Below are 20,422 nucleotides of genomic sequence, written 5' to 3'. Positions count from 1 at the left end.
CTTGGGAGTCCTGGTGCAGAACACCCTGAAGGTTAACTTGCAGGTTGAATCAGTGGAGAAGATATTGAAAGGCCTAGACAGAGTAGATGTGGTAAGGATGTTTCCCATGGTGGAAGAGTCTAGGACAAGAGGGCACAGCCTCAGGCTAGAGGGATGCAAACAGAGATGCAGAGAAATTTCTTTAACCAAAGATGGAGAATTTGTGGAATTTGTTGCCACATATAGCTGTGGAGGCCAGGTTGTTAGGTGTATTTAAGGCAGAGATTGTTAAGTTCTTGGTTGGACATGGCATCAAAGGTTATGTGGAGAAGGCCAGGAACTGGGGTTGAAGAGATAGAAAAAAAAAGGATGAACCATGGCTGAATGGTGGAGCAGACTCAATGGGCCAGATGGCCTAATTCTGCTCCTATGTCTTATGGTCTTACGTAAATAAATAACCTGGATCAAAATGTAGACAGGTGGATTAGTAAGTATGTTAATGAAATTAAGATTGGTGGAGTTGTGTTTAGTGTAGAAGACTAGCAAAGAATACAGTATGATATAGATCAGTTGCAGATATGGGCAATAAAATGGCAGATGGGGTTTACTCCAGATATAAGTGAGGTGTTGCACCTTGATAGGGCAAATGCAAGGAGACAGAGCACTGTTAAGGGCAAGATCCTTAACAGTGTCGCTGAGCAGAGAGATCTTGGGAGTCAAGTTCATAGATCCTTGAAAATGACTACACAGGTCAATAAAGTGGTTAAGAAGACTTATGGATTGTTTGCTTTTATTAGTCAAGGCATTAAATTCAAAAGTCAAGAAGTTATGTTGCAACTTTATAAAACTCTGGTTGGGCCACATCTGGAGAATTGCATACATTTCTAGTCATCCACTATACAAAGGATGTTGAAGTTTTGCAGAGGGTGAAGAAGAGGTTTACCAGGATGCTGCCTAGTTTAGAGGGCATGTGCTATCATGAGAGGCTGGACAAACTTGGGCTGATTTCTCTGGAGTGCTGGAGGCTAAGAGGAGATCTGAAAGAGTTTTATAAGATTATGAGAAACATAGATAGAGTAGACAGGGAGTATCTGTTTCCCAGGGTTGAAATGTCTAATAAACAAAGTGTATGAATTGAAGGTAAGAGGGGATAGGTACAAGGGGCATATGAGGGGCAAGTATTTTACTCCAACTGTGGTGGATGCATGGAATGTGTTCCTGATATGATGACAGAGGCAAATACATTAGAGGCTTTTAAGAGATGTTTACATAGGCACATGGATGTAAGGAAGCTGGAGGGATATTGACATTGGGCAGGCAGGAGAGATTAGTGTTTGGGTATTTTTGAATTGCTTTTTAGCTGATCGCCACACCATTATGGGCCAAATAGCCTTTCTAGTGTGGGCCAGATAGCCTGTTTCTGTGCTGGACTGTTCTATGTTCGATATTTATCTTTGCGGCACTTTTTGGGTCATTTTTACTCTTCATTCTGCATTGTTATTGTTTCTTATCTTATTTGAGCTCAGTGCACTATGTAATGGTCTGATCAGTATGAACCAGTATGCAAGACAAGCTTTCCACTGCATCTTGCTGCATGTGACAATAATAAACCAACATCAAAACAACAAATTTCACATCATACAGTGATAGTAAACTTGATTTGAGTTCCACATGCACAGATCCCACTTCCAAGCAAATGTCTTTGCAAAGTTGCTTTGTACAACTGCAAGTGTCAAATCACAAAACAATGAGCCTTCATCTTCACTTTCTGGATATTTAACCCCCCTGGCCAGATTACAGTTTTTAAGGAGACATTTTTAAGATGGGACTCATGAGAAGAGTTTATTCTCATGAGTGCAGGAATGGTAAGGTGAATACAAAGAAAAACTTGCTTGCAACAGCATCATGGATGCACAGGTACAGATAACACAAAGAATACAAATTATATGTTTGATACACTACATAAAAATTGTACAAAATGTAGCAAAAAGACTGCAAATTCAAGACCCCAATGCAAAGAAAAGCAAAAACACAATTAGAGACAGATCCATGGAAGAGGCAGTCCGTAACATTGCTTTGCTGAGATAGGGTGAGGGGTTGTGCAAGTTGGTTCAAAAATCTAATGTCTGTAGGAAATTGGCTGTTCTTGAACATGGTGGTTTTGAAGTTCATGCTTCTGTGCCTCCTGCCTGATGTTAGCAATGTGAAGAGGGCACGACCTGGGCGTTGGAGATCCTTAATAATAGGTGCCACCTTCCTGAGGTAGCACCTCAAGTAGATGCTTTCAGAAGTGGAGGAGACTGTGCCTGAGATGAACTGGATTGTGTCCTCAACTCTCGACAGCATCCTGCATTCCTGTGTGCTGGAATTGCTGTACCAGACCATGATGCTACCAGCAGTGCACCTGTTGTAAGTGCATACTTGCACCATCTATGGCTGACAAATCAAATTAGATAGTGGGATGATGGCTGTAAGAAGGGATATTTTATGTGACCTAAAATGGTCTCAGTTCCACAGATTGCCATTGATTCCGTCATAGCTGCCACTCTAGTGGATAGCACTTGGCACTGGTGCTCTCCTCTGACTGTGTACTGTGATACAACTGCATATCAACTATTGGTTGGCTGCTGCTGTCTATAATTATGCTCTACCAGGGAGAAGCAATGCTAGTGATTTTCATGGACTGTGTTTGAGTGACCCAAGCGTGATGGTTTGTTAACAGTTGGAGCACGCTGTGAGGTTGAGTGTATAACTCTGAGTATGGGAGTGTAGGTGGGGTGTGACAGAAATGTTGTCTCTGTCACCTGATTGACTGAGGTAGTTGCTCAATGATGGATGAAAGCAAAATATAAATGAGCACTGGGAGGAACTCAGTGGGTTAGGCTGCACCTGTGGATAGACAACATTTCAGGTCAATACTCTTCATCTGGTAACTGATGGAGATCCGGTCTGAAATGAATGATGTTTTGGTGAGATTAATCTCACCAAATTGCTGTCATTATTCTTGACCCACAAATTGTTGAATTTTTCAATGCCTTATCAAGTTCCTTGCAACTGCACACCATTTAATTCCACTGCTGACTCATACCACCGATTTTTCAGTTTGCATCCAAAGGGCTCCCTAGTCCCTGAGTATAGATGGGATCTTTTCGTGACTCCTACTCATCAAATGAAGCTTCTTATGCCCTGTTGGAAAGTCCTGACACATACCTTTCCATGCCTCGTTCTATCTCTTAGTCAAACTGTATTGATCCTTGAAATAACTTAATTATCTTCATAAATTAACTTAATAACTTAATTATCTATCTGCAGTCTGAACACCTCTTTCCCCACTCCATAGGAAATATGTGCTAGTTTTAACCCAAACAACTAATTAGACCTGATGTTAACTATTCATGAAATTTGGTTTTGTATTGATGCACTTCCACAATATGATTTGATGATTTGACATTTTTAAACTTCCCTTATATTTTCCTTTCCTTGAACTTGTTAATTTGTGAGTATTGAAATCTGTTTCAGCAAATTAATTAAAGCCTGTGAGAGACAAATATTAGGTTGACGTGAATTCATTTCTCCATTTACTTGGTCAAAGTCCCTCGCATATATTTTGTAGAAAATAGTCAAAATGTAAATAAGTTGCCCAACCAGTCACCAATTTATTATGAAGTCCATTTTAAAGGTGGCAATGAAATTATTGTGAAATTATTGCTCTTAAAACTCCAGAGGTCTCAGACTTCTGTTCTGCTGTAGTCTACCTGCACTGACAATTACACTGAAAGTACTCTGTTTGTTTCATAAATACTAGTTCCTCTCCAGCTGTTGGAAATACAAGCATTAAAGAATTCTGCAAATTTTCCAAAGTGAAAAGGAATTGTCTGCAACTAGTGGAGCAATAATTTAAATCCTTGACTTATCTGGACTATCTTTACTTTCATAACATGTAATTTACCTTCACTTTCTGCCTGCATTTGTTTTTGTGCTACACATTTATGCTTTCCTAATGTCCACTGGCCTCTCTCTCTCACTGGTCTGTATACCCACAACAAACTCAAAAATCCAAAAAAATTCCTGATCCATATTGCCTGACAATTTACCAAAACTTGATCTTAAAATTCTCTCCTTCCTGCTGAAACCATCTTGTCCCCACCCCCCCCCCCCCCCCCCCCCCCCCCCGTCTTCTGGTCTTCGGTGACTTCATAAAGCTTTCTGAGAGCATAGGCTTCCTGGAATATTGGTATCTTAGCCAGCCATCTCCCCGGAACCCATCATTAGTGGCGTTGCCTTCAATCATTTAGGCCCTGAGGTGAGGAATTCTCCATTTCTTCACCTATTCCCTCCTCCTTTAAGATGTTTAGCCTGGTGACAATTTTTACCAGACTGCATTCCAATAAAGCACATTGTATCATTTAAATAAATAGAAAAACAAGTTGTTATACATCAGAAACAATGTGGGACTGCATCTCAACAGGTCACATTTCTTCTGTATCGCACCTTACTAAACTTTAGTGCTCAATGTATGGTAACGGCCAGACAGATTATTCAATAGATAATTTGCAACAAAGTGGTTAGATTTTTAAATGTATGCTGATCAATTGAAAATTTTGAATGATATATTTCAGCAACCTGGTCAAAGTTTGATGAAGTGGAACATGTGCAATGTAACCCTTCAGGGTTCAGAGTGAAAAATTAATCTTAAAAGTAAATGCTTCTTAATGTAACACAGATGGGATGTTCCATTCCTGCTGTCTGGCTTGTTATAAATGCAGTGACTGGATTCTCAATGGAATAATTTCCACCTCAATGCATAACACAAACATGAGTGATAGAAAAGGTGACTGGTATCAATAATGAAAGCTTTGTTAGGCCTGAAATGATTCTGAAACTAAAAATCGTTCCCCAGTGCAGTAAGAATGCACTTTAAAAACTGTGTTAAGGAGAAAGAAATCTGCAGAGACAAAGCATTTATGTTTGAAGTTAGAAAACTTTCAGACAAAGTTTATTGGTGGATAATATGATTTATAAACTGAAAGAACAAACGTATTTTTTTTGAATTGCGTTAGTGTCAGCAGATTTTAGATTGCATATACCGGTAGAAGTGCAAACACTTGAGGCGAGTATGATGTTCTCCTAACAGGTTGTCTATTGGTGGGTTCTCAAGTGGCTGTAGAGGCTGACCTGGATCCACACGTTGTGCTGCAGTGTGGGCAAGAGTAAGCGGTGGTTGTGGTTAGTGGCTGGCTCATAGTTTTTTAGTGCTCTCTCTTCACCGCTGCCACTTGTCTCTTTGGCACAGGGGAGGTTGTTCTCATGTAGCACAGCTGCCCCCTTGAACAGATTTCCTCCAGGTGTATCTATTGAGTGCAATATCTTCCCAGTCCTTAGATGTGATTTTGAATTTCTTCAGGCTGATTTTGATGTTATTGACCTTCCTTTAACAGGGAGTCAAGATAACACAGTGCATCTACTGCACAGCAAACACCATCTTGCATTTCTATGTTGGTCTTAATGTAGGACTCCTCAAATATGTTAGCAGGCAGATTTTTAACACTGTAACATCAGAGATTCTGCGGCAGATGCCCAAAAACATGGTTAAAGAGGTAGGAATATCTTGGAAACTGATTTGGAGAGACTTTCAGTGAAAGTTGTTAAATTTAGTGCATAGGTAACTGAAATGACCATTGATGGAGAGGCCAAAATCAAATAATCAAGACACCAGTCTGGGAGCTGTTTTGGTTACTACAGCTAAGGTTACAAAAATTGAGCGAGGCGAAGCTATTGCAATTTGAAAACAGGGCTGGGAATGTTGAAATCACTGCTTAATCCACAGCAAACATAAGAACATTGTAGTTGTCTCAAGTGATTGCATTTCTGCCAGTGTATGTACTGTAATTGCACAGGGGTGATCGATCAATTTAGGAAATAGAAGATATTTGGGTAAACTTGGGTTTTTAAGGAAGGATATAGAAAAAACATTGACCAAACATGTGTTGCATTTAAAGTTAAGAGGTAACAAAATCACTACTGGTTGTTCCAGTGATAATAGGTTGAAACAGAGGCAAATCAGAAACTCGAGATTCTGCAGGTGCTGGAAATCTTAAGCAACGTGTACAAGTTGTTGGAGGAACTCAGCAAGTCAAGCAGCAGCTATGGAGGGGAATAAATAGTCTCTGTGTTGGGCTGAAAGCTTTCATCAGGACTGGAGAAGGAAGAGGTCAGAAGCCAGAAACTCAAGGTGGGGGGTGGCGTTGGAGTGCAAACTGGTAGGTGATAGGTGAGGACAGGTGAGTGGATGGGTCCGGAAGCAAGTAATGTTATAGAGATGATGGCAGGTATTCCTTGTGTGGTAGTGCATGTATTGTCAGAAGTTCATCAGGTCATAAAGAATGTGATTGTGCCTCAATAAGTACTGGGGTTAAATCAAGGGGTGCTAGATGGTGCTGCTCAAAGGACCGGACGGGTCTATTCCACACTGTATCTGAATAAGAAAATAAATCAACCTCAGGTAGTTGCCTGAGATTGGATTGATGGGGGCAGTTGTTTATGGTGGAGACTTAAGCTAGATTAATGGAGAGGCTAAAGGACTTAAGAGAAGCGGTTACAGAGATGGTGGTGCAAAATGACAAGACTGCGTTTCCAGTAATGGAGTGCAAGATGTAACAAATGCAGAAGGTAAGTGCTAGATAACTTTATTCTTCCCAATGTCAGTTGGAAGGAATGTTTGACCCTCCAAATAGTGAAATTGGTGCAGTTTATAAAAGGATCAAAGTTAGACCTATTTCAGCAAAACCGACTGCAACATCGCCTACTTCTACTTACACAGAGCGAAAGGATTTGGGAAGATTGGCCAAGGGATTTTTTTTTGTCTATGAACTGCAATGAACTTTCCCATTGCCAAGTACTTACACATAATCAGCCAATGCAATCAACAGCTCACTACATGAATATTCATGTCAGTTCTTATAACCTGTTGAGGCACTGCCTTTTCCATAACATTTCTTCTGACAAATAATTAAAATTTAACTCCCCATTACCATTATCATTCCTGAAAACACAAGGCTATAATTGAACATCGGAAGAACCTGTCTATCAAAGTTAATAAATGGTAGTTAAAGTACAAAGAAACAGAGCTGCTTGATTAGCTCCCTGAAAAACAATGATTGTGTCCCTGCTTTATTTTAATAGTGTTTCCTTTGAAATTTTCAATGGTATTATTGAGTTATGGCAGGCACTTAAAATTGGCAAGTAATTTTCCCAAGGCACAAACTGATGTAAGGTTGTAGCTGTCAAGGTACAATATATTAAAAGTGCAGTAAATTTTCAAGCACTGCAGTGCAATTTTTATGATGGTCTAAATTTAGAGTCAGAGTATATACGTATTTTTGATGAATAATTGTATAGTAATTCAATCCCAGTCAGTAGTGCTAACAGGATATCTAGTAGCATCACCACGTTCTATTCCAACTCTAAAGTTCATTCCATTGAATAAATTTGGTAGATAAGACTATAATCCGCTGTTATTACTGAGCATATTGTACTGCTTAGTGCCATGACAAGGAATTTATTTCTAGTTGCAGATTTTTAACATGAACATATAAAACATCTTAATTAGCTCCAATTCCTTCACAAACTCCAAAGAATAAAAAGAAAATACTTTTCTATTTTCATATCCTGACTGCAAACTTTTTTTTCTGCCTACTCAATGGAGCAAAGCAAATATGATAAAAGATCTTACCTTTCATTTGTAGTCTTAGAGTTATGCAACACAGAAACAGGCTCTTCAACCTTCTGATCTACGTTGACCAAAATGCCTATCTAAGCTCGTCCCAGTTGCTGCATTTGGCCCATGTACCTCTAAACCTCTCCTATCCATATAGGTTCAAGAATAGATCCTACCCCTTAACCATCAGGCTCTTGAACAAAGGAGATAACTTCACGCAACATCACTTCCCACAATGACTCACTCTGAAGGACTCTTCATCTCATGTTCTTATTAATTATTGCTATTTGTTTATATTTGTATTTGCATGATTTATTATCTTCTGCGTGCTGTTTGAACACCCTAGTTACGTGTGCTTTCATTGATACTATTACAGTTATCATTCTATAGATTTGTTGAGTATGCCCACAAGAAAATGAATCTCAGCATTGTATATAATGACATATATGTACTTTGATAATAAAGTTTACTTCGAACTTTCATCCTGTCAACATTTCTTTTACATGCTTTTGTACCTACCTTGGCCATATCCACTAGCAGTTCATTCCACATGCACACTACCCCCAGCATGAAAAAGTTATTGTGAAAGAGAAATTACATTTGGACAACTTAAGATGTGATATGGGCTCAAGATAAAGGAGATCTTGTGGATGTGCTAGCTTCCAGAAAACTTTTGATAAGCTGCTTGTCAAATGAATAGTGTGGGGAACAGAAACTCATGGTATAGGAGGTAATACTGACATGAATAAAAGACTTGCTGGCTAATCAAAATGGGCATAAACAGGTCCATTTCTGATTGGCAGGGCTAACAAGTGGTATGCCATATGAGGGTTCAACTTTTAACATCTTAAAGAAATTATTTGGATGAAGGCACCAAAGGAATGATTGATTAATTTGCTAATGACACAAAGGTAGATAGGAAAGTGTGTTTAGAAGAGGGCGTAAGAAAGAGTTTTATCACAGGATTTTTGGAGGCAAGGCTAACGATGAACTTAAAGCGATGTGGTGCCTCCACCAAAGCAGATATACAAGGATCAAAACTGACAACTACCTTTAGAAGCTGAAAATTTTTCATATTTATGAAGAAATTAGGACTTGAGTTTGTTATTTGGAAAACACAGAAGTCTTATGAAAGTAGTTAGTCACATTTTTAAGCTTGTGACAAGAAATCATTTCCATGAGAACTTTCAAAGTTCATTTATAAGGCTTCCAAAATGGAATCAGCTGGGAATAGTTTAGCAAGAGGGACTTGTTAAACTTCCTATGTGATAATACTGAATGTGACCAGAACCAAAAGATGAGCAATGAGCAATTCCTGCCCTTCCACCAGTGCATGTTAAGAAAAGTATCCTCAATAACAATGGCACAAAAATGCATTATCAGTCGATGCTCCACTCAATTTTGGCTGAATGTTGCATAATGATCTTAAAATAGGACATAATTAGCATCTAATTGATTTCTATAATGACTGCAGATACTGGGTCAAGAGAAGTCAAGTTATCAGGCGTGGACATTCAATCTAGAAATTTATCCCCCCAAAGTTTTCACACAAGAATCAGTGAGGCTGAGACAATTTTTTTTTATTCTATTTGGTATCTCCTTTGGTTACCTAACTTAGAAAAGAACTAGAGATATCACAGTTCTGATAAATGGTTCATTTCCTCTATTCTAGACTGATTGAAAATTATCCACCACCCTCAACTTTAGCAATTCATACCTGAGCACTATATTTGCTTACAATCTAGGAAATGCATAGACATGTAATTTGGGATTAGTTTTGATAAATTAGTAATAAAATGGCAAATACTCTTGGAATTAAGTTCAAAATTTAACTAAAATGCAATATGGTATCAAATGGCTAGAAATCCATTATAGTAGGTTGCTCTCATCTTTCCAGTGGTACTCCCTATTTGCTTATGTAAATAAGGATAATCTTCCTAAGGATGGTTGTAAAATATGCATGTAGAAAAATGAAGAATGCACTAACAGGAGCTACTGTAAATTATTGTTGGTTGTTGTTATATTGGGCATTGTAAATTAAGATTGGTCATAATAAATGCATATTCAATTATAAAAGGTGTAAACTAAGTGCGCAGTTATTTATTGGAATAATAGAGAAAAAACAAAGATAATGTATGTAAAATATTGCAAAGAGAAAGAAGGTGAAAATATCTGTGAGGAATTTGTTAAAATTAATTAAAAGGTAACTAGATTGGCCTTTGCCCTCAAACTAATTGCTGTGGATTCCTATATCAACAAGAGATGGCAGATTAGCCTAGACACTTACCTGTATGTACTGTGCATTTCTCAGCAGTTATCATTTTCTTTTATGCTATCAAGAAATTTAAAACATAAAATGTATCTGTATGTTATCCCAATATTCAGCTTAGACCTGACCACTGTTTTTGTTTCTACAAGATTGCGCATTCAAAATAATAATATAGCAATCTCAACACAACTCTAAATGTGTATTCAGTAATATTTGTTATAGATAGTTGTTATTTAATAGATATTTTCTTGATTAAATTTAAATGCATTCCTGTAAATGATGAGGTATCTGGTGAGCATTGGACTATATTTATATTTACATCAGTTGTTAAGTTTCATTTCGCACACTTAACCAAATATTTATAATTACTCAAATCGATACATATGTTTGGATGCAATTCTACAGCAGCTCTTGCCTCTGAGGTCAGAAATTTGTGGGTTTCTGTCCCACTTGAGTGGGTCAGAATAATTCTTCAAGGCAGAACTTTGGGAGCCCAGCACTGTTGGAAATATCATCTGTTAAATGAAACTTGGTTCAAATACCCCATCTATCCTACTTGCCAATGCTCCACAATTCCTAAATATGCTTCTTCTATCAGCAAAATTGCTTCTCTGTCTTTTTTCCCAATTATTTATCAACTGTCCTCTAAGAGGATCACAGCCTTGTTGTGGATTGCAGGCATGCGTGCCTCCATGACCTGGAGAGCTATGCTGGCTAGAGTTAGGGCCTTGTGCTTTGGCTTTTGGTAGGGTTACCCATGCCAAACAGGGCAAAGGGTAGAGGCCAGACTAAGAGTGGGCCACTGGACCTCCAGATTCAGGGGTTCAGCTGATGGCTAAGCTGTTACAGAAACAGTAATGAATAATCCTTCTACATCTAAGTGCAATGATATTCCTAAGACTCCACCTGGGACTTGCGTGACTGACAATAGTGAAAACCAAGAGGAACCTACTGAGATGATAAAGGAAGCCCTGAACACCACCAGAGATTGAGGACCTTCATTGCTGCCCTAAATGCCAGTGGCATAATGGGCAGTAATTAAGTTGTCACCTGTAATATGTCAATAGCACTATATATCCTTCATACTTGTCAATTGTTGACATCCATTTGAACTTTGCTATAATCCTCTTCATTGATTATTATATTTGAGCCGTCTGCAAACTAAGGTTCCCATACTCTTTTCCCAACTGCTTTCTGATGTTTGTGTTTTGTTTACAGGCTACGTGGAAGCTCTAGTTATACCTGCAGGAGCGAGAAGGATTCGAGTTGTTGAAGAAAAGCCAGCCCATAGTTATCTTGGTAATTGACACTTTTTGAGCTAACTGACCAACACCTTCACCATTAATAAGAAAATCCCAGTGAAGTACTTCATTGTATTCTTTCAAAGACTATTTATATTTGCAACTATCCTTTGTTTTCATTCTTTATCTTCTAAATTGCCATCATGACAGGACGCAATTTCAATATCGAAGGAATGCTTTAGTGTACAATCCTTTGACCAAACTTTATTTTCATTAAATCTATATTAATGTAATTATTCCATATTCCATCAATGTGACTTTATAAATAATGTATATGGTTTTGATTATTCCAGAATAACGAACACAAAAGTTAAAAATCTTAGGGAAACTTCGAGTATCATATTGCATGTCGCTAAGCACTATTATTTTGTGGAAATTGTGCTCATATCTGCCAACTTCCACAGAAATTGAATCTATATTCCTAATTGTGCTGGGATAAGCTATTTTCTTCAAGCAAATGTTCTTACTTTATGGCCAGATTTATACGAACTAATTAAAGGAACAAATAACAGAGTGGTGGAGAGGTATTAATTTACCTGTCTGTAGAACAGGATGTGATACAAAGGTGAATTGTCCACATTTCTTTTGAAGTATGTAATACCAAAGGGAGTTTACATCCTGGAACATTTCACAATAGATTTTTTGCTCAAATGAACATGAACAAAAAAAACACATTCACAGTAAGGATGTCTTGTTGATATTATTATAGTATAAACTCATACATAATGTTTTTGAAGTTAGAGGCAGGTATTTAGAACTACTTAAGTTTTCTAACCGGTAACCAGGAGGTTAGATTCGGCACACCTCTTTATGAATGTTTATCCACCAAAGATTGTTTCCGTTTTATTTTATTTCTTTTCTTTCTTCCAGGAATTCTCAGTTCTTAAATAGACTGTACGCTTATCCCAAAACTTTTTCTTTAATTACACTCAAAAAACTGCATGAAATAGAATAAAAATCATTAATATTGACAAAGAAAATCTTACCCTCTGTTAGTATTTTCAGAAATATAATATATCTTCAGTAATGCTTCATTTTCACCTTATATAAGACAATAAAATGAGGCTTTAATAAAAATGTCATTAAATGTGTAAGTGCTTTTGAAGAACTTAGAGACATCAAAGAATAAAATATAAGTTCACATAATTTAAGACCAAGTCTGACAATGATAGAAATATTACAGTGTTAAGCTGCTATGTGACAGTATGAAATAGTTTATCAGTAATAGTTTATGGGTATCCTCAAGGTACATATGCAGACTTCCTCTATTAACCAAAAGATGTGATTAAAACAGACAACATCTATGGTGTCAATTAATCATTTGGGAAAACCATAAAGATCCTGTATGAAATTTACTACTTACAACCAGGTGTTTGCCATGTGCTGTATCATAATGTCCTCAAATTATGGTTGCATTTATTGGATTATCCGCCAAACAATGGACTTTTTGAAACTGATTTGCTATTAAAATAAATCGTGCTAGTCTAAGAGCTCACTCCTCTCTCAATGCAGGAAGCAATTTCCTCAATGTTATATCATTCATTGGTTGCCAAGTAAATCCTCAGCTCACGTGCATTGGCCTGCTTACAAAGTCATCAAGGAAACTGAGATGTTTGCAGCAAAATTCCATTGGAATGGGTTGCATTTACTGCATGTGAATTTAGAAACAATCACATTGCAAAATGCCACACTTCTGTGTATTACATGCTTAAATTTCAGTTTTTTTTTAAAAAAAGAAGCATTTACAAAAGAAAGTCACAGTGTTACCGCAAGTTCTGAAGAACCTGTCCCTTTTATGTCCCCCTTTCAGCCTTCCTTACCGGTGCACCACCCTACCAGTGAGTCCAGTGATGAGAACCATATGCCAGGATGCCTGTGTGATTTTGGATGATACATCTGTGATCAACAGATGGCACATTCTGCTCATGTAGAAGCTAACATTAGCAATGTTTACAGGTCTCCTTTGTCATATTAAAAGTTCCTGTGCAAGCAGGTCCCTAGCTGGGACCAATAATAGAAATATTCCAGCCTGGTCATCTTCTAGTAGTATGCTTATTTGTTGTGATAGTTCTCCTTCAAGTATTGCATTCCAGCTCCATCTTACATCTCCACCACTAGATCACCCTCCCTGCCCCTTTTCAGTCCTCAGATCATGCATCATATACTGGCCATAAAAGGAGGAATGAAAATTGTTCCTATTGATAAGTGTATTCATCTCACAGCGTGCGCCTTGACAATTTTAAATACACCTGTGCTCCTTCAGTACTCAAATTACACTGCAATTTATTGTTTCCATCATTAACATTTTTAAATGTTTATCTTCTAAAATGTAATGTTTCTTATAGCTCTGCGGGATACCAGCAAACATTCCATTAATAGTGACTGGAAGATCGAACATCCAGGAACTTTTAACATAGCTGGCACAATGGTGCATTATGTTCGAAGAGGATTTTGGGAAAAAATTTCTGCTAAAGGTCCAACCACATCTCCTCTGCATCTTATGGTATGGTATTTGAAATGTCTGTCTTTCTCCATTCTATTTTTTTGTGCTCAAAGTTGCTCTCAATAGAATTTATTAAGAACTTATAATTTTTTTTTAAATTCTAGGTATGATTTTTGCAAATCAGCCGGTATAATCACTAAAGCAAACTCTGTGTTTGGGATGCTCTCAGTAGTTTTGTTGAACAATTTGATCCATAATAATCAACTGGATGAACAAAATGGCAATATTACCATGGAAAGGCAACACAAAGAGTCTTTCCTATTTGTGACTTATTCAATTAGTCCCCATTTCCTTGCATTAAATCTGCCTCTACCTTATCTTCTATAACCATTCCTGATCCAAAAAACACATAAAATTAAATTAAAGTAATCTAGTCTTCTTTTGTCAATTATCTTTGACCTCAAACAATTCTGTTGCTGGTAGAAATGTTTTATTCTTACTTAACCAAAAAAATCATTTTGATTTTTTGTACCTTCCGGAAATGTCCTCAATAACTTCATGGGAGCAATTCTACCTTCCATACTCTCATCACTTACATAACTGAGACAGTCTATCTCTATGACCATTCTGGTAAATTTCCTCTCCAGCTTTATGAAGGACTTAACATCTTTCCTAAAGGGTGGTACCAGCACTGAACTCAAGCAGCAATGTTTAAAGGTTTAATGGCATTTCCTTGCTCTTTGAGGTTAAGAACCCAACATGTTTTATAACAACTTACTCAGCTGGTCATTCTGTCTTTCCACTCAGCCTGCATCACCTTCAATGTTTTGTATTTTTGTATTTGTTATATTAATTATCTTATTTCTTTGTAATAAAGCACATCATTTTGCACCTCTCTGCTTAAGTTGTAGCTGCCACGTGCTTGGCTATTTCAGCAGTGTTGCTACATTCTTGAATTCACTTTCCTTCTCATAATGTAAGTGGTTTCTGACTGAAGTATCCCTTCTTGTTCTAACACACACAAAACGCTGATGGAAATTATCAAGCCAGACAGCATTGATGGACAGAAAAGGGCATTTGACATTTTGGACTGAGATCCATCATCAGAACACTTTATCACCCTTCCCGATGAAAGGACTCTGCCAAAAATGTTGATTGTCCATTTCCCTCCGCAGATGCTCCCTGACCTGCAGATTTCCTCCAGCATTTTGTATGTGTTGCTCCATATTTCATATTTTATACAGAATTTCTTGTACCTTCGGCTTGTTTCAAGCTTCTTTTTATCTTTATGGTAAATACCTTATAAAGTCTGCAACTGTGAAGGAAGAGAATTTATTAGAAATAAATACATTTGCCAGCATGGGTTATCCAAGTAGTTTTATGGTCTGCACAATGCTCTTACATCTTTATTTCATTTGTAAATGGGGTCAGCCAACAGAATGAAATGTTTTGGGATAAATTAAAAAGGACTAGAAGAATGATACAGTTTTCCAAATGGCAAGTTCATCATCAGAGCTGTGCTGTATGAAAGCATATACAGTCTAGTTTAGGACATTCTTGCCTCTGGGGTAGGTATAGAGAACTATTTGCTTAGGGGCTTAGGGGGAATCTTCCTTCCCACAGAAATAATTAATGGAATATTACATCACTGGGTACAAATAAGTAGGCTGAAGCAATATTCACAAATCTCATTTTATGATGAGGTGTTATCTACCTCCTTTCATAGTGGATATTTCACTAACACTACACATCTTGACCTAGGCTTTACAAATGGTTGCAAAAATACTATTTTTTTGTTAGGGCATCTTGTCTGTTTGTACTGATTAAGATCTACGTCAACATGATATTTGCTTAAAAAATTAGTCACTCAAAACAAATGTCAGTACTGAGAAAACCAGCATTTCATACAATAATTATTGCATTAACATTGGAGTAATGCATTGAATCAAAAACCAATAGACTTTTTTCTTTAAAAATTTTACTACCCAACCACTTGGGTGAAAAGAAGCTATTCAAAAACTATTTCTATATAGTGATGTAAATGTCCAGAAAATGATGAATTTCAGAGCATTGTTATCTACAGTACTGTGCAAAATCTTAGGCACCCTATTTAGCTATATATTTAGTCCCCAAGACTTTTACACAGTACCATTGTAATTTTATGTATTGCACTACCCTGCTGCAAAAAAAATCATGACATATATGAGTGGTAATAAACCTGATTCAGATATGGGTCAGTATTGTGGACTGAGAGTTGGCAGGGGTAGGGAGAGAGGAATCATGATTGGGAAAGGAGAGAAAGAAGTGAGCAGGAAGCACCAGAAAGACATTCTGTAATGAACAGTCAGCCAGTTGTTTGGAATCAAATGGCGTTGCCTGGTGTCTCAGAGCTGGGTGTATCTGCACCTTTGCCACCTCCCACCTCTGGCACTCATTCTCTACCACCACAGCCATTCTGCAGCACTCCATCCTCACCATTCCCAACATCCTTTGCTCCTGTCAGATTTACAAATTGCTCACTACTCTACATTGACAAATATAGTACTGTGCAAAGGTCATAGGCATCCTAGCTATATATATGCACACTCTCACACATTTTGACAAATAGTTCCCTTCATCTATCTCTGGAAATGGTCATAATTTTAGATCAGAGTTTTAGTAGAACATCAAAGGTAGAATTAATCTAGCTGCAGTAGACGTTATTATAAAAAATGTGTAAATACTGATGAAGCCTATCTCTTTGGTAACTGAATAATTTAACTATTCATTGTAAATCAACTATAATATTGATGGAAATATTTAAGAATTAAGTTTCTGAGGTAAAATATTTCATACATTTATGTCTTGCCGTTCTGGTAGAAAGAATTGGGTTGACTCCCAACTGCCCTGCAGTGAGCTAACATTTGAATGTGGTGTTTGGCAGGAAACCACAGCCTTGATGTCAGCAATGATTCCTTCAGTGAGCAGCTCCATTAAGTCACCAGGGATCAGACTAAATCTCTATTCTAAGCAGTCAAGATTTCTTTTTTTTTTAATTTAGCAACCAGCTGGCTAATGTTGGGTAAGCAGAGGGTGTAACTATTAAAATGATTTATTAATCTAGACTTGTGTCAGGATTGCAAATCATGTCAGCTTGCTATTTATCCATATTCAACAAGCTTCCTGAGGTCCATGAGCCAGTCCATTAGCAAATAAGGAGTGGAGAGGGTCCACAACTTTAAATTTCTTAATGTTACCATTTTAGAGGATCTGTCCTGGATCCAGCATGTATGTGCATTGGGAAGAAAGCACGACAGCACCTCTACTTTCTTAAAAGTTTGTGACTATTCAGCATGAAATCTAAAACTTTGACAAACTTCTATTGATGTATCGTGGAGATTCTATTGACTGATGTATCACAGCCTGGTATGCAAACACCAATGTCCTTGAACAGAAAGTCCTACAAAAAGCAGTGGATATGGTCCAGTCCATAATGGGTAAAACCCTCCCCACCATTGAGCACATCTACATGGAGCACTGTCGCAGGCAAGCAGCATCCATCATCAGGGACACCCACCACCCATGCTCTCTTCTTGCTGCTGCCATCAGGAAGAAGGTACAGGAGTCGCAGGACCCATACCACTAGGTTCAAGGATAGTTCCTACACCTGAACCATTAGGCTTTTGAACAAGAAAGGATAACCTTACTCACCCCATCACTAAACTTACCCTACTTCTGCAGCACCTTTGTTATATTCCCTTTGATCTTGATGCATATAAACATAAACAGACACACAGTGTTACCCATGACTAATCACACCAGCTGACCAGTCTGTCCAAGTCCAACTGCCAATCATTCCAGGCCTTTGACTAAATATCAGCGCTTGTGGTCAGCTTTTCAATGACAATTCCTCACTATCTTATAATGGGATGCAGTGAAATGAACTCTAAACTCCTTAAAAAAAAACAAAAAATAGTTGTCAGTGCTCAACAGTTTTTTTAATAAGTTTAATGTACTGTAATTGCTTAATTTCTTAGTTTTGAATTGGCATCTTGATTAACTCCCAAGAAAGCATTTTATTACTTATTTGACTGAATTTTCCTTTTGTCTGCAGGTGTTGCTCTTTAATGATCAAAATTATGGCATTCACTATGAATATACAATTCCAATTGAGCCAAGACCAGGGAATCACACTGCTAAGACCAGCGTACCTCACTTTATGTGGACTCATTCTGGCTGGGAAGACTGCGGTGCCATGTGTGGTGGAGGTTGGGAAATGTACTTTTTTAATATATCTCTTTGAAAATGGCATATACAAAGTAATTTTTAGTGAGAGCCTTGCGTGTTTTGTTTTACTTCATTTACAAGGTTAGTTGCTGTTGGCATGACCAGCATTTCTTACCAATTTCCCTTGAGAAAATGGAGATATGCTGTCTCTTGAAATATGGCTGTCATTCGAGTGAAAGCTGTCCCCCAGTGCTGTAATGTGGGGATTTCCCAGATTTAGTCCTAATCATAATGTGAAGTTGATAGTGTATTTCCAGGTCGCTACAGGGTGACACTTGGAGTGAAACCTGTAATTGGAGGATTTTCCCTGTACTTTCACCCTTGTGTCAATGGAGCTGTACTTGCAGGTTTGAGAGATGATGGCAGAGTGGACCAGTAAATAGCTGCAGTATATTTCATCAATTGTAGAGACAGTTATTGGTTTTGGTAGCAGAAACTGTTAGGTATCACAAGAAGTGGGTGATTTAAAAATTGGAGCCATTCAGAACTTTCAGTTCAGTTTTAAATTGATCAGATAAGTAGGCAATTGGCAAGGACCAATAAAAAGTTAAATATAAGTGGAGCGGCCACTGTGGGAGCAGGCATTGTTCAAGTGGACAGGTTTAAAATGGGGGACTGAGGCTTTAACTCAAGAGGCTTTGGCAAGAAAAGGAGACCAAATTGAGATTTCTGATGTTTTTAAATCTTTATTATTACATAGGTAGAATAGGGAGAATGGATCTTAGTGCATTAGTGTGCTCCTCTTAAGTAATATGGGAAATCTGAGAATAGATGTCCCTAACTGCCATATCTACGAGGAGAACATCGAAATGCAGCTCCTCACAGACCATGTTAGGGAGCTGGAGCTGGGTGGCATATAAATCATTTGGGAGAATAAGGAGTTGATGGGAGCTAAAAGGAGGCAGGTAGCTGGGTGATTGTCAGGAGAAGTAATTTAAATAGACAGACACAGCAGAATACCCCTGTGGCCAATGTCAGGCTAGTTTCCTTCTGAGAAAATCTTTCCTGACAAATCTGTTGGAACTTTTTGTGGAAATATCAGGCAAGATAGACAAAGGAAAGTCAGAGGATGTGGTTTACTTGGATTTTCAGAAGGTCTTTGACAAGGTGCCACACGAAGCTGCCTAACCAGATAAGAACTCGCAATATTGCATGCAAAGAAGATTGGGTAACTGGAAGAAGGCAATGTGGGAATAAAGGGGATCTAATCCGGTTGGCTTCCAGTGACTAATAGTATTTTGCAGGGGTTGATATTGGGGTCACTCCTTTTCGCATTATATGTCAATAATTTGACTGATGGATTTGACGACTTTGTGGCCAAGTTTGCAGATAATACGAACATAAGTGGAGGGGCATGTAGTGTTGAGGAGTCAAGGAGTCTATAAAAGGACTTGGACAGATTGGCAGAATGGGCAAAGAAGTGGCAGATGGAATATAGTATCGGAAGTGTATGAACATGCATGTTGCTGGAAGGAATAAGGCATAAACTTTTTTAAATGGAGGAGAAAGTTCAGAAATCAAAGGTGCAAGAGGACATGGGAGTCCTTGTGCAGGATTTCCTAAAGGTTAATTTGCAGGTTGAATTGGTGGTAACAAAGGCAAATATAATGGAAGAATTCTTTTTGAGAAAACTAGAATATAAGAGCAAGGATATGGTGCTGAGGCTTTATAATATATTTGTCAGGCCACACTTGGAGTATACTGATTTGGGCCACTTATCTAAAAAAAAGTATGCTGCCACTGGAGAAGGTCCAGAGGTGGTTCAGAAGAATAATTCTAGGAGTTTAGAAGAATGGCAGGGGCCGGGGGGGGGGGGGGGGGCTCATTGAAACTCATCAAATATTGGAAGGCCTAGATAGAGTGGAAGTGGAAAGGATGTTTCCTATAGTGGGTGAGGCTAGGACTAGGGGGCAAAATCAGAATAGAGGAACGTCCATTTAGAACAGCGATGAGAAAGAATTTCTTCAGCCAGAGGGTGGTGAATGTGTGGAATTCATTGCCATGGGGTTCAAGGGCGAGAATGGGGTTAAGTCATTGAGCACATTTAAATTGGAGGGTGATGGGTTCTTGATTAGTCAGAGTACCAAACGTTACAGTACAAAAGCAGGATATTGAGGTTGAGAGGGTAATAAATCAGTCAGAATGGAATGGCAGAGCAGTCCTGATGGATCAAGTGGCCTAATTCTACTCATCTGTATTATAGTCTTATGAATGTGTGGCTGAGTAATTGGTGCAAGGGGCGAGGTTTCAGATTTGTAGATCATTGGGATCTCTTCTGGGGAAGGCATGACCTGTACAAAAGGGACTGGTTACACCTGAACCTAAGGGGGACCAATATACTTGGCCAGTTTGCTAGAACGGTGGGGTGGGTTTAAACTAGGTTGGCAGGAACATGGGAACTAGAATGAAATGTCAAATGATGGAACAGTTGATGCAAAGGTAGATGT

At 38.1% G+C, this 20,422-nt stretch overlaps 1 protein-coding gene across 1 annotated transcript in view; it reads left to right on the top strand.

Moving 5' to 3' along the window:
* LOC132394145 (A disintegrin and metalloproteinase with thrombospondin motifs 19-like) overlaps nucleotides 1-20,422 on the top strand; it is a 379,896-nt gene that overhangs the window by 278,924 nt on the left and 80,550 nt on the right. The window contains exons 18-20 of the mRNA XM_059969941.1: nucleotides 11,184-11,264; nucleotides 13,612-13,769; nucleotides 17,803-17,956. Of these exons, the coding sequence (XP_059825924.1) occupies nucleotides 11,184-11,264; nucleotides 13,612-13,769; nucleotides 17,803-17,956 (393 nt within the window). The remainder of the gene's footprint in view (nucleotides 1-11,183; nucleotides 11,265-13,611; nucleotides 13,770-17,802; nucleotides 17,957-20,422) is intronic.

Source organism: Hypanus sabinus, chromosome 5, assembly GCF_030144855.1.
Source record: "Hypanus sabinus isolate sHypSab1 chromosome 5, sHypSab1.hap1, whole genome shotgun sequence".
Classification (NCBI taxonomy): domain Eukaryota; kingdom Metazoa; phylum Chordata; class Chondrichthyes; order Myliobatiformes; family Dasyatidae; genus Hypanus; species Hypanus sabinus.
This window is presented reverse-complemented; position numbering and strand designations above follow the sequence as displayed.